A 14,738-nucleotide genomic window follows, 5' to 3' on the forward strand; every position below is an offset into this window, starting at 1 on the left:
TCAGGGCGTTGGATGAGGACTTTAGAAGTTTAGAAGGGATGATTTTTCCTGTACACGGCTCCGGGGTGGCAGACCATACACACAGCTTGGAAGAGGACCTCCATAGGATGACAGGTTCGTCCAAGCCTTTCAAGATCCCTAACAACTGTTTCTCCTTCATAGAAACAGCGATCAGGCCATCCCTTTAACCCTTGTCGGCATTAGACTCATCATCTCCCCACCTATGTGCCTAACCTCACCGAGACCAATGCCAACAGGATCGACCACTTCCAGACAGCCTTGGATTTCCAACAGAGGCAGATTGACCATATGCGCAGTCACCATAAGGTGACCTTAGCTGAGATCACCACCACCCACAATCAGGGGTATCTGGCCTTGTCCAACTAGGATTCGTCAGCTGTGGTCAGCCAAAACACTTTTCAGTGGCCACATTACTGACACGCACACCAGGGTCTTGAGTTACGAGCACTCAAGGCTCTGGAGCATGTATCCCAGAACCTTGGCCAACGTACGTAGTCAGGCAAATATCAACCAAGGCACTCATTCCTTAAGGATCAGAATTCCTATCAGTCCTCCTTTCGTGGCAAAGGACAAAACAAGGGCAGAGGCCAAGGCCAAGGCTCCCATCAATCCCACAGGCGTAATTAATAACCTTGCGACTGGTGGTTCCTCAGGTTCCAGTTCAGTGGTATCTACTACCATAGGGTGGTCCTACCATTTGGTTTTCAGTGGACCCGTTGCTTTTTACCCGCCTTACAGAGCCAATAGCCACCGATTTTTACCTGAGGAACATCTGATTCGAGTCGTACATAGACAACTGCATACTGAATCATCCAGTTGCTGTGATCCTAACCGGTTACCAGGATTTCATCAGGCGTCTACTATATCAACTGGGTTTGATGATGAACGAGGGCAAGTTGGAACTGACCCCAGCCTACCGACTCCAGTTCATAGGTCTATTCCAGACGGATCTAGACCTCCTAACAATGCCAAGGGACAAATGGATCAAGATCCTACACAATCTTTACCCAGCCCATCAGCAGCCCATCACACTTCACCAATGACAAGTGCTTTTGAACTGCTCCCGTCAGGAATTGACAATCAGTTGCAATTAAGCCTACAGTTCCTGGATTATATCAGCAGTGTTCGCTTTAACGCAGAAACCTGCATTTTTCACGCATTAAAATCATATAAACACGCAAAAAATATTTTGCATGCGTGTTTTGCACGCACAGATTGTGATATACTTAATTTTGTATTAATACCATAAAACAAAAAAACTATTGAAAGCTGATAACCTGCTTACGATGTTCAGACGAAAATTAATCAAAACCTGGAAATTCCCATTGCTAAAATTAGAATGTGGCCAGATGGCGCTTTGAATCGCGTCCTTCAAATTTCCATATATGGTCTTTGGGCAACGGAATAATTAATCTCAGACACAGGACGTCATTCGTTACTATCGATGGAATTCCCCGGAAGTCGTTCATTTCATCCAATCAGTGCCCAGATTACAAGTAATAACACATCGAATCCCTTCAGGTGATTGAATAAGCAGATATATCTGTAACAAACTTGGTCAACAAAAGTATGAAATTTGATATAAAACATCACTAGACATGATGATATACCATTTAAAATGTATTTCCTGCTCTCAAAGGCATAGTTTTATATGCAGAGATTAAGATTACCGTGTGTATTTTCAATCAGCTGTGCACACGTTTCCTCCCAATCTACCGGTGATTCAGTTAAAACGTACCCAGTGGTACCACTTTAAAGAAATTTGATGCAATGGTCGGAAGAAATTGTATCCGAAATTTTTATTTTATCAGGAATAATATATTCCAATATCGTATTATTTTAGTTGCAGCTTCCGCCACATATACTTAAAAGTATAGGAACCACAAGCATAGCACTTTGGTACAGATTGTATGCAGGATATTTTTTGACATATATAACGATTTTGACCAGTCACCGTAGGGACTTCCCGCGAAATCGTTATGTTGACATTTAACTGCCTCAAATATGACTTTTAAACGGGTCATGGTACGGCATATATGATATGTGTATCCATTCTCTTGCAACTAAAGTTAGTTTCAAGGCGTCAATAGCGGTAATCTGACCGTGGTTGCTGTTAATAACGGTGAGTTGTGCGATCTACCGATCACTTCGCATATGATTTCGCCGAAATTATTGAAAACATTGTTGAATGGAATTTTGAATATATTTAAAAAATATATATTGCAAACTTTAGTCCAGATAAACATTGAACATTTTTTTCATATTACCAGATATTATAATAACGGGATTAAATTGCTTACTTCTGTTCTGATTTGTTGACTGATATTTCCAGTGTTACGTGATCGCGGTGATCAGCTGATAATGTTTTCTGAGATGGGGGAAAACATCGTGTCATTGGAAAACTTGAGTTTATTGAAAATGTTTGTAAATTTTGGGAGCCATGCTTTACCGCGCGCTATAACCGAGCAAGCGCTATATTGAAGGGCGCAATAACGAGGGAATACTGTAGTCAGTAATACGAAGGATCATAAACAAAGCGACGGAAGAAAACTTGGACACATGGGCATGTGCTAACAACAGTCATAGATCTATTTATTTTATTAATGAGTATATCATGGTTGAACATTCATTATATCAAAACTGGACCTAAGTTAAAGCTTGGTCATAATTATTAGCTGTACTAGTACTGATTTTATTGAAATAAAAACTTCATGCGCGAAATTTTTGAATTGAAAATTTATTATTTCATTTCTGCACGCACTCTACCAAAACCTTCCACGAACACTGCATCAGACGGCAATACCCGTCCGTATACATTGCTCTTCCTGCCCACGTCAAGTCTCATTAAAATCAGATCTTAGTTCTCACTATCGCTAAACAAAGATCTGAGGACATCCCATTAGGGGTCACGTCAGAACGACCTTTATGTAATTTTCTAATCATCCAACCTCGAAAACTTTAACACAGGGTATTCCGAACGATAATTACGGGCCTAACAACTGAATCCATACAATCGGGACCATATTCATTCCAGAATGTTCTTTTGTTAAGGTTTCAAATTATTAATCGAGAATTTGTCAAAATATGTTTCGAAGTGTAGACGCCAATTTGAAATTAGTGCCATAAAGCACAAGAAATATGCCTTCTGATTGGCTAATGGCGACTTCTTGTCAGTCCTTCCATTGGTCAGTCAAAGTTTGCATAAGGTCGGTCAAAGTTCACAAAAGGTCGGTTTGACATGACCCGTAATGGGGTGTCCTCAGATCTTTATTCAGCAGTAGCGAGAACTAAGACCTAATTTTAATGAGATTGGCCCGCCTCAGGACTCACCTCATTTGGTGCATAGTAGAGTCGATGTCTAAGGAGGTGTCTCCTTAACAGGGCTTACCCCATTTATTCTATTCGTACACACATCTATTCGTAGACACCTCTCAGCCGGGTCGGGGTGCACATCTAGAGGACCAGGCATGATCAGGGCTGGGATCAGGCACACAATGCAAGTGGCACATGAGATACCAAGAGTTGGAGGTGCCCATACCAGTGATAACACATTGCCAGGAGCAGTTCCGAAAGACACTAGCCATTTTCACGGTGGTATGATGTCTGAGGAATCAGTTCAACCTATAGCCACATGCCAAAACTGCCAGATCCAAATGTATGTGTATATATATCAGATCCGCAGGACTGGGCAGTCAATGCACCATGGATCCCGTGGGAGCGTGAAGAAAGTACGCTTTTCCTTCCCCAGTATTTCTCCCCAAGGTGATGCAAAAGATAAGGGCAACCAGAAGCCTGGCTCATATTTTGATCACGCCTTGGTGGCCGGTGAAAGGGTGGTTCGTGTACCTAAGAAACCTTGCAGGGATCGATCCACTACATCTACCAGGGTGGCCGAACCTACTGGTGCACCCACACAGCAGATGACCACACCCCATGCCAGGAAGGTTTCATCTGCACGCCTGGTTCAATTACAAAGAGGCCGAGGCAAGAGAGGTCATTTGGCACGAGCAGCTGAGGCCATTGCTATGGCACATAGACCATCGACTTAAGGCCTTTATGATGATAAGTGCCTATCATTTGAGAGCTAATGTAAGGAAAAGGCTCAACATCCCATTCAAACCTGGCCTCAAGTCTTGGCTGAGTATCTCCTACACCTGAGTACCTATTGACACTTGGTAGCTTTGATCTCAATGTTGATTATAAAATGATAAAAAAGGAATTGCAATTGGCTTGAGGATCAGAATGCCCTGCGTGGGATCTGAATGTGGTACTTTGATGTTTGCGTGAACTATGTTTAAGCCTCTCCACGCAACATCATTCTTTAACCCCACCAAGAAGACCATATTTCTCTTGGCACTACCCACAGGAGCAAGACTGGGTGAGATTCGTATACTCGACATCACTTGTACATACGCTTCGCTGGGATTTTATAGCAAAAAAGCAGCTTCCAGGACAACCCGACTGTACTTTTACAACCCCGCCATTAGTGTTAATTGTGGGCGTGGAAGAACTCTTGTTATGCCCAGTGCTTGCACTACGAGTTTTCATCTGTTGCTCCAAGATTAGGCGTGGTACATGAAAATGGTTAATTATTCCTGTTTCTCAGATGTCCATGACCAACCTCAGCCGTAATACCATTTCTTTATGGTTGTGTCCTATCCTTCATGCTTACGAGATTGCTAAACCTCAACCCACTTCTGGTATGAAGCTAATAATTGGGGGCCCTGAGTCTGGAATGGAACAACCCTTTTCTGTCATCAGCTTGACCAATCACAGCTTCATTTCTGTCAAAAGTAAGCAGTAAATGCATTAAGTAGTAATTTAAATATTAAACGAGACTTACCTGTAAGGTGAAGTTTGATATAAACTGTTATAGACTGAGGGATTACGTGACAAGTGCACATGCGCTGATTCATCAGTCTTTAAAGTGGAAATGTGATTCCTTGTCATACCTAGGGTTGGGAGTGGAGGGCACGTAATCCCTCAGTACTCCATAGGTCGGTGGAATTTATATCAAACTTCACCTTACAGGTAAGTCTTGTTTAATATTTAAATTCCACCTCTCTATTCCGTACTATCAGAATCACGTAAGATGTTTAGAGCTGGAATCATATTTCCATATGGTAAACAACAGAAACATGGTATGAAAATCTACCTATTTAATGCTAAACCATGTTCATCAAAGTTTACAAAAGTAGCAATGTAAAAAATGTCACATTATATCTGGTTGGGTGCCAAGATGAATAATTAACCAATCTCACTGTATAATAGGCTAAAGTCTATGCCTTGCCAGGATCACATAGCTTTTATCACATAGTTTTCATTATGCACACTGGAGCTAGGCTACACACAAATTTCAGTTCAAATAGAACGATCTAGACATTTCACTTCAAAATAGCTCTACTAAACTGACTAGCATCTGAAACAGGTTTGTTGTAGTATTTCCCAAACACACAATCAGTGCTCCAACCTGCAGTATTAAGAATTGTCTTTAGAGGCACTTTTTGGCAACTCGCCTTACTGGTAGATGCTGCCCTAATGCTATGTGGCTTGAATATGTCCATGTTTATTCCAGCATTCTTAAGAACAGTTTTCACCCATCTTGCTATAGTGTCTTTTGAGGCCCTTTGATATGGTTTCTGCGTTGTTAGGCAAAGTGCAGTTTCTGTGCCTTGGAATTCTTCTGTCCCCTTGATGTACAGACTAAGGAGGTAAACAACACAAAGCTTCTTGTCAGGAAAAATGTTTAAAGTTAGTTCTTCTTGGTGATATCCCGGCCGAGATTGGTTTAGTAAATCTCTGAACCTGATCTTCACAGAAGTTTCTAACAGATCAACATTTCTGCAATCAATCAAATGAAGTGCCTGAAGCCTTTGTCCTGACAGTAACAACAGAAGAGTTGACAGCTTCATTGAAAGGCATTCAAGGAAGAGCAGGTCTCACATTAAACACACCTTTCATGAATCGTGACACTGTGGGATGTTGTCCAAATTGCACATTCTGAATCTTCACTATTGTTGCCAAGGCTGACCTGGCTGTATTAATTGCTGAGTAACTTAAGCCTTGCTTGTACAGCAATGCTAGAAATTCTAACCCCTGCCTCAAAGAGGGTGAAAAGGTATTGATATGCCATTTACCGCAAAAAGACACCCACTTCTTGAGATATGACCCATATTGTTTGTGAGTGGAATTTCTCCATGACTGCAATATGATGTCCTCAGCTGGTTTTGAAATGTCTTTACTTTGGAGTCCTTCCCTGATAATTTCATGTCTGTAAGGCGTAACTTCATGTGCAGTGGATGAGTCGCTTCTGGACGATTTCTCAGTTTCATCAGACTGGTTGACCTGGGCAGTAATCTGGGACAGTCTGTTAACAAATGTAGTAGCTTGCTGAACCAGGGTTGTGTCGTCCAAAGTGGAACTATCATTAGTACATCTGCTACCTCCTCTTGAATCTTCCTCAGAGCTGGCCCAATCACAATAAAAGGGCAAAATATGTAGTTATAAGAATTGCCCCAAAACAAAGAGAAGGCATCAATTGCTGCTGCACCCGGGTCAGGGTGCCAAGAGACATAACACTCAAGTTGTCTGTTTAGCCTTGAAGCAAAAAGGTCAATAGATGGGGTACCATATACTTCAGTCAGTCTGTGAAAAACACCACAATCTAGTTGCCATTCTTTGTCATCTGACACATTTCTTGAATGCCAGTCAGCTTCACTATTACAAATCCCTGGCAAATGAGATGCTGAAATCCATAGGTCCCTTTCTGAACACCACTGCCATATCTCTCTAGTAATATTGTTGCATATCAACTTGGTAACCCACATGTGGTTTATGTAGGCAACTGTTGTGGTATTGTCAAGCATAAGTCTGATATGAGCATGTGTCATTTTCCCACACAGTGACTTGAGTACTAGCCCCGCTGCTGACAGTTCTAAATAGTTTATATGCATTTTACTTTCCTCACTAGACCAGTGTCCTGATGCACTTTCACCATCATGTACTCCCCCCCCCCCCCCCCCAGCCTGTTTTTGAGGCATCTGTTTTGACTACTATGTCAGGCTGATGTGGTTCAAGTGACACTGGACTTTTTCCCACATTGTCTATATCCACCAGTTCAAATCATGTACACATATATCATCCAAAGTAACATGCCCATCGTAGTTCCCTTTAGCTGCTTTCAATGCACTGTTCTTGACTATTTTTCCAAGTGCTTAAAATATAAAGGTGCAAGTTTTACACCATGGGAGCTAGCATTTAGTTGCCCGATAACAGCTGCCAAATCTCTGATTGAAAGAGTTGTGGTCCTTAGTAACTCAGAACAAATGTTTTTGATTTTGTCAATCTTCTCTTGAGTAAGATTAACGGTCATGTTAGAACTATAAATAACAAAACCTAAGTAAGTAATAGATTTTGATGGTTGTAAAACAGACTTTTTGTGGGTGTATGGTAAACCCCAAGTTGTCTAAAACACTGACAGTCCAGTTCACATTGTCTCTACACATATCTTCCGTTTCCACTACAAGCAGTGAATCATCTATAAATGCAGTGTTTGCGAAACCCTGTTTTTTCAAACAGGAAAAAAATGGTTTCATGATTTTTGTGAATAGTCTAGGGGCAGAGGCTAAAATACAGTTGGTTTTCCCAGTAAAATCTCAGATATTTTCTATCTTGGGCACATATAGACACTGAATAATAGGCATCTTTTAGGTCTACAGATGCAAAATAACGATCTTTTTAGACCAAGTATAGGGCTGATTTGAAAGTGTCCATTTTGAAGTGAGATGAGTCAACCTCAATATTCAAATGTCTGAGATTTAAAAAAATTCTCAACGAATTGTCCTTTTTCACCCTGCAGAAAATATTTGAAATATATTCCCCAGGTTCATGGGCACATGTTTCAATAATACCTTTTCTCAACATTCTTAACTCTGTGTCAATTTGAGTACGTTCTGCACTGTCAAAAGTTATAGGCGTGGGAACACATTGTTGTATGGGTACGTTTCTGAATTCAATACTAGCACCCTCAACACAGGACAGTGTCCAGGGATCAGTTATTATGTTCATCCAATTCTCTAAATGCAAATTAATCCTGCCTGCAGTAAAATTGTCAGGAATGTTGTAAAGTGAACCAGTTTCATAAAGATTCCCCACCTGTTCATGGCTACTGCCATCATTGTTTTTCAGTATTTCCTGTGATGTGGTTTGGGCCCTGATGGGCATCGCCCTAAAAAAGGCCCCTGGTTTCAGTGATTTCCCCGTTCTTCCACTATCAGACCCCGATTGAAAGACTTTGTTCTTCACAAAACCACCTTTTCTGAGTCGTTGAGAGTCATAAGGCCTAAACCTGTTTCCTAGGTTTCTATATCCATATCCAGGTGTGTATGACCCCCTATGCATGGCTGGCTTGCCTGGTGTGTGGAGCTTGTTGCTGAGCTCTTTGCACTCTGTTATGTCCTTGATACCATTGGGGAGGTCATCCCCAAATAGGTATGCTGCTGTTGGGGTATCAGCCGAACACAGACGCTTGTAAGGTCCTTGAAGATCTGGTTTAAAGTTATCTCTTCTTTTGACATTTAGATCTGTCTCTACTCCAATAAGTATTCTCAGTGAATCTTTGGTCTTATCTAACATCTTGATTGCATTAACCTGTTGTCTGTTGGCAACAGCAGTCATCAGTTCATCCATCATCTCAGTGATGGGAACAATAGCTTTAGTTATCATTCCCTGTGTGTGCTGCATCCGAATATCACATGCTCTGGTCAGGGGTCCGGCCTCATTCCAAATAACTTCATTGACACGTGGTACCAAAAGGTTCCCAACATTCTTAGGTCGTTTGTACTTGTCCAACAGGGATTTAAACTTGACCATGTTAGGAGGTTTAGACAGTCTCTCATTGACAGATCTGGCCAGGTTTCCCATGATTTCGCCAAAATACTCGACCATATCTTTCATGAGACTGTTCAAATCGGCCTCATCATCACCATTATCAACACTGGAATGCTCACTGTCTATACACTGATTTACCAAATTGTCAATCATATCCTCATCGGATGTTTCACCTTCCTCACTATGGGCGCCGCCATCTTCCTACGATACGGAAGCAATCGGTTCTTCTCGTCTCTTTCCGTCACTATCCCCCCTGCTGCTATTTTTAGCCAAAGTAGCACAGAGTTCACGCATGGCTTGAGCCTTGGCGTTCTGCCCCTGAAGTAGTGCTTGCAGTGTAGGTCTAGCTGCACGACCCCCTCACGGAATCTGGGTCACTGCCCCTCTCTCCTTTGCTGCCACTTGGCTTCCTGGAACCAGTAATTTCTTTTACTCTCTTAGAGTTTGACTTTCCCCGAGTGGAGGTCGTGTAGGAATTAGAGGCATCGTTCGACATCTCAGTGAGATTCTCAACAAAATCAAATAGGCCAATAGTCTCTCTTGCCACGCTGTCACCAGCAGTGCTACTTGATCCCTTGACCCCTTCTGCCAATGGCATCGCCATCTTGGCTAACCACGACCAGTAGCAGTATCGGTCAAAACTTCAAAAGTAGATCTAGAGTTCTTGAAGAGACCCACAAGGATCGTTGTTAGCAATCAGGTCCCATCTTGGATATAGACACACTGAACGTAAAGAATCTTGATGACACGTCCTGGAACCGTAGGAGAAATTGATAAATCTTCTCTCTCCTGATTTACCTCTTGACCGATGAATCAACTCACACGAGCTGATGAATCAGCGCATGCACACATCTCATGTGATTCCGATAGTACGGAATAGAGAGGTGGAATTAAGAAATAAACAGCAGCCCCTCATGGTTTATTCCCCCTGTAGTGTTTTTTGTACCATAAACAACGACCACAAGTCATTTATTTCTTATATGAGATATCAACATTAAGTACAGCCTTTTTAAGGATGTTGATAAAATGTACAAGCTTTAAAGATATTTACCTGTTTTCAATTAACAATGACTCCCTGAATAGAATCTGAACTCAGCAATGTTGGACAAGTCCATTTTTTGCACAGGGTATTTCCTACATATTCTCACAATCCTCATGTCAGTTACCAGTAACTTTTCACCCAATACCAGTTGCCATATCTCTCACACTTTGGGATGCGATCCTTCAGACATTGTGTTTATCTGTGTTACCTAGCTACATCTAAGGGGAACAACTCGCACTCCTCTCTCAAAAATAACGTCCTGTTTACAACGTCATCAAGTTACGAGCGCATGTTCTAATCTCCAGAAATTACGTCATGGTAGCTAGAACAATGTTTTATATTTAAATAAACCACGCGTCGTTCTTGATTGTTCTTTGCGATTTATATCATAGCTATCTTATATTGCAGGATAAGTATACTAATCTAAATACATCTAAATGTATCTATATTTTACTAGATCTGTCAAATCCAGCAGTTTTGCAAAGTCATTGCAAATCAGGAAGCTTGGTGAGGTGTCTGGTTATTGGAGGTGTCACGATGTATCGATACCTCAATATGTACCAATATATACATGTATTGCCATACTGGATCCTATACCTATCTCAATTCTAAATTTACCCATTTGCTTTACGGAAATTCTCCAGAGGTTATTTCTATCACTATTTTGTGTTTTACTCCCATTTCATTTAAGGCTTGATGCAATAGTGTTTATGCAATAGTTTTTGACAATTGATGCAGAATCAAAACATGAATCAGTACATGGGTAACCCTATCACGTATTGTATCGTAAGGTGTAAATTCGCAATGAGTCAATTATTCATTGGTGAATTTTGTCACAGTACTTAAAATGTCCAAAGTGTCTACTTGTTAAGCTACCCATGAAGATCATGACTATAATAGGCTTTAGCCGTAAAAGGCGACTTTGCCTGTTGTAAGAGGCGACTAGCAGAATTGGGTGGTCAGACTGGCTGACTTGATTGATGCGTGTCATCATATCTCAATTGCATGGATCAATTCTCATGATGTCAATCACTGGATTATCTGGTCCAGACTTAATTATTTACAGACTGCCATCATACAGCTGGAATATTGCTGAGTTTGGAGTTAAACATCAAACAAACAACTTATTCAAGCCGAGTTTCCAGGTGATATAAACATGTGAAATAAAGAAAGAAATAGTAGAGATGAATTAAGACATGTCTGGTTATATTTCGACTTAAGATAGTCATGTCAAGGAAACGAGAGTTGACTGTTTCACCTGTAATTTCTTTTGTTGCTCAAATGGGGCTATCAGTTGTCCAAGGTAGCAGCGTGTGTATGTTTTTGTCTTCAGGGAGTGCCAATCTTCAACCATACCAGAATCTCCAGGCGATAGATGCTCGGAAGTTCCTAAATGCCCCAAATTACCCGTCCATGTACCTGGGAAATCAGGACTACACCTGGATCATCAACACACTGATGCAGACACAGATCATCACTCTCAATGTAAGTGTTGAGTAACTGACACATTGATACAGACACAGAGCATAACTCTCAGTGTAAATGTTGAGTAATTTACACATTGATACAGACACAGATCATCACTCTCAATGTAAGTGTTGAGTAATTGACACACTGATGCAGACACAGATCATCACTCTCAATGTAAGTGTTGAGTAATTGACATACTGATGCAGACACAGATCATCACTCTCAATGTAAGTGTTGAGTAATTGACACACTGATGCAGACACAGATCATCACTCTCAATGTAAGTGTTGAATAATTGACACACTGATGCAGACACAGATCATCACTCTCAATGTAAATGTTGAGTAATTGACACACTGATGCAGACACAGATCATCACTCTCAATGTAAGTGTTGAGTAATTGACACACTGATGCAGACACAGATCATCACTCTCAGTGTAAGTGTTGAGTAATTGACACACTGATGCAGACACAGATCATCACTCTCAATGTAAATGTTGAGTAATTGACACACTGATGCAGACACAGATCATCACTCTCAATGTAAGTGTTGAGTAATTGACACACTGATGCAGACACAGATTTCTAACGCTGAAATCGGGCATAGATCCCGCGCAATACTTCCATAAACCTCACTCGCCATCCCGCAGACACAAGGACAGCTCTCACAAGCGTGCAGTGTCTGACCCTTTTCCCCACGTTGAAGCATATTGAAAAAAACAGTTACCCTGCACTTACCTTTTGTTGAGAAAATAAGACAACATTGTAAACATATGACATTAATACAACATATACAGTGTTCCCGCTGGCTTTGGAAACTTAAGATTGTCAGTCCCGGTGGTCTGGCAACTCTTAATATATTTTAATATCGTTCGAAAAATATACTGTATTGATTATAGCAGATGTTTTGTTCAACAACAAAGAATTTCATAAGGACCTAGCTATGAGAATATGAGATAAAACCGATAAGAGAATAAAATTTATGGGTCACCAATTCTCTAACAATTGAATGTGAAGACACTGGACAACAACGACCACCGGATCTTGACAAATTGTGCCGGAATCAAGGCAATTAGGAGAGAGGGATGCAGTGCGGTCACTAGACTGGGACTAGACTGGTTTTACGACCTGGTGACAAAGCAAGCATTATGAGATTGTTTTGAGACATTAATTTGTCTGTTCTTACCCACACTACAGGGCCATGTCAACAATCACAAAATTAGTATTGTGGTTAAAGTGTTCGCTTGTCACACCAAAGACCCAGGTTCGATTCCCCACATGCATACAGTGTGTGAAGTACATTCCTGGTGTCCTTTCACAGTGATATTGCTGGAATATTGCTAAATGCGGCGTAAAACCATACCCACTCAAACACTCACAACATTACATGATAAAGAGAGACATCGGGCAGGTGCAATTCTGAAAAGTATGGCTTCTTATACTCTAGTTTTGGTTCATTGTCATTGGGTAACTTCAGTACTGTTCAGAACAAAATCCAAAATCATCAAAAGGCACCAGTTAATCATTTGAGTGATCTATATAGCAAGTTTCAACAAGCAATATTTAACCGTTGTGGAGTTCTGCTCCAGAAACGGAAAAGAGCTTGTTTCCATCATGAAAAAAACATGAAAACAAAACAAAATAAAAAGAATAGAAAAAATCACAAATCATGAAATGCAAGATTGATATATATTGAAAGTTTCGACAAAAAAAATTTGGTTTTGGTTTTGGAGTTAAAGACATACTTGTCGAAATATACAAACTTTCATCACATGATTTTGTGTTTGATGAAAAATAATTGTGAAAAACCGGGTGCCAAAATGATCTATAATGTTCGATCAAATACAAAGGATCCATGGTTTGAGGCAGAATTACAAGTCTCTGTTGACAGTGTTGAAGACGAATTCCAAGAATTTAGAGACCCAAACAAACGTGACCAAACATGTGCTTTCTACTCACACAGACAAAATTAAGAAACTGCGAGACGAATTAAAGAAATCTAAAGAGTCTTACTTAGAACTGAAGACGCAGGTATGCCTTAAAGACCTTCATGTTTGGAAGGCTTTTTGTATATAATCACCAATTCTATGGGAAGAACCAGGATAAACACAGAGAGAGTTTTGAGATTTGTTTTTATCAACCCCTTGAACTCAGCGAGTTGATGACATCTTTTTCAAAGTGGTTCACAGATTGCCCAAATCAGAATATCAATGGGATCACTGTCCGACTGCTCCCCCTAGCATCATAGCCACCTTCATACACATCCCTTACAGAGAGGAGGTTTTTCATGGCTGAAAAACGATAAAAAGGACTGGCTGTAGTATCCAAACACACATCCCCTGGGGGATGAAGAAACGTATGGCTATCCTCAGCAGTCACGCAAATACCATCCGTGAGACTGATAGACTGGAGTAAGAGTTCTATGCAAGAGATGATCCAAGAAACCAAATATATCTGGCTGTCACAAACTCCACTTGGAAGAAATAAGACTACACATTAAATAACCCAATTGTATACAGTTTGTTGCTGAATAATATTTGTTAACATCTTATGTGCACCATGACATGAATATGATTTTCTGAGAACAATCTTTGAGAGCCCTGCTTTATGTTGAACACACATTATATTTCCCGCCTATTCACTCACAAATAACACTTATACATTCTTTAATTTGTTTATAAGTTTACCAACATCCTAGGTTATATAATATATATAATGTCATGCATAGTTGTACAAACAGGGTAAGTAAAAAAACATGAAACAGCTGGACAGTAATACAGCTCCCTAGTCAAATGCATGTGCAAAACCTACAGTGCCTGAGCAGATGTGTCGGGAAGGTTCAGTGTCAATGTCAAGACCAAAGACTATTGATTGAGCAGGAGTCTATATCTGCTGTAACAGTAGATATGTAACGTAATGCTTAAAAACTTAAGACATACCTGACTTGTTCGCGTTTATATATCCCAAATTCATCTGTTAGCGAAGATTATTAATGAGTACGCTTCTGCTCCTCCATGTCTAGTATATGTAGAGGTCAAGGCCAGTAAGGTAATTAATTGTCAAGCGGTAGTAAACTGTTTCTGAAGAAAGTTAAAAAATGAATAATTCAGTTACACACATTAAAGAAGAAATGAATAGTCTGTGACATAAGGAGGCAGTCAAGATAATTTCGGGCTCCTAAAATTGCAATGAAGTGAATATCCTGTTGATCTTAGTCAACACATCAATAACGCAATAACATTCATAATATATTTCCTTTCTCTGAAGCATAAATGAGTAACACAAGAGCTGCGTTAATGAGTATTCTAAAGCAG

The 14,738-nt window shown here is 40.4% G+C and overlaps 1 protein-coding gene across 1 annotated transcript in view; it reads left to right on the plus strand.

Moving 5' to 3' along the window:
* LOC139468275 (uncharacterized) overlaps nt 1-14,738 on the plus strand; it is a 235,319-nt gene that overhangs the window by 19,855 nt on the left and 200,726 nt on the right. Inside the window, exon 9 of the mRNA XM_071250131.1 lies at nt 11,286-11,437. Within this exon, the coding sequence (XP_071106232.1) occupies nt 11,286-11,437 (152 nt within the window). The remainder of the gene's footprint in view (nt 1-11,285; nt 11,438-14,738) is intronic.

The sequence above is a fragment of the Haliotis cracherodii genome, unplaced genomic scaffold (genome assembly GCF_022045235.1).
Source record: "Haliotis cracherodii isolate W230 unplaced genomic scaffold, xgHalCrac1.p SCAF_2, whole genome shotgun sequence".
Taxonomy (NCBI): domain Eukaryota; kingdom Metazoa; phylum Mollusca; class Gastropoda; order Lepetellida; family Haliotidae; genus Haliotis; species Haliotis cracherodii.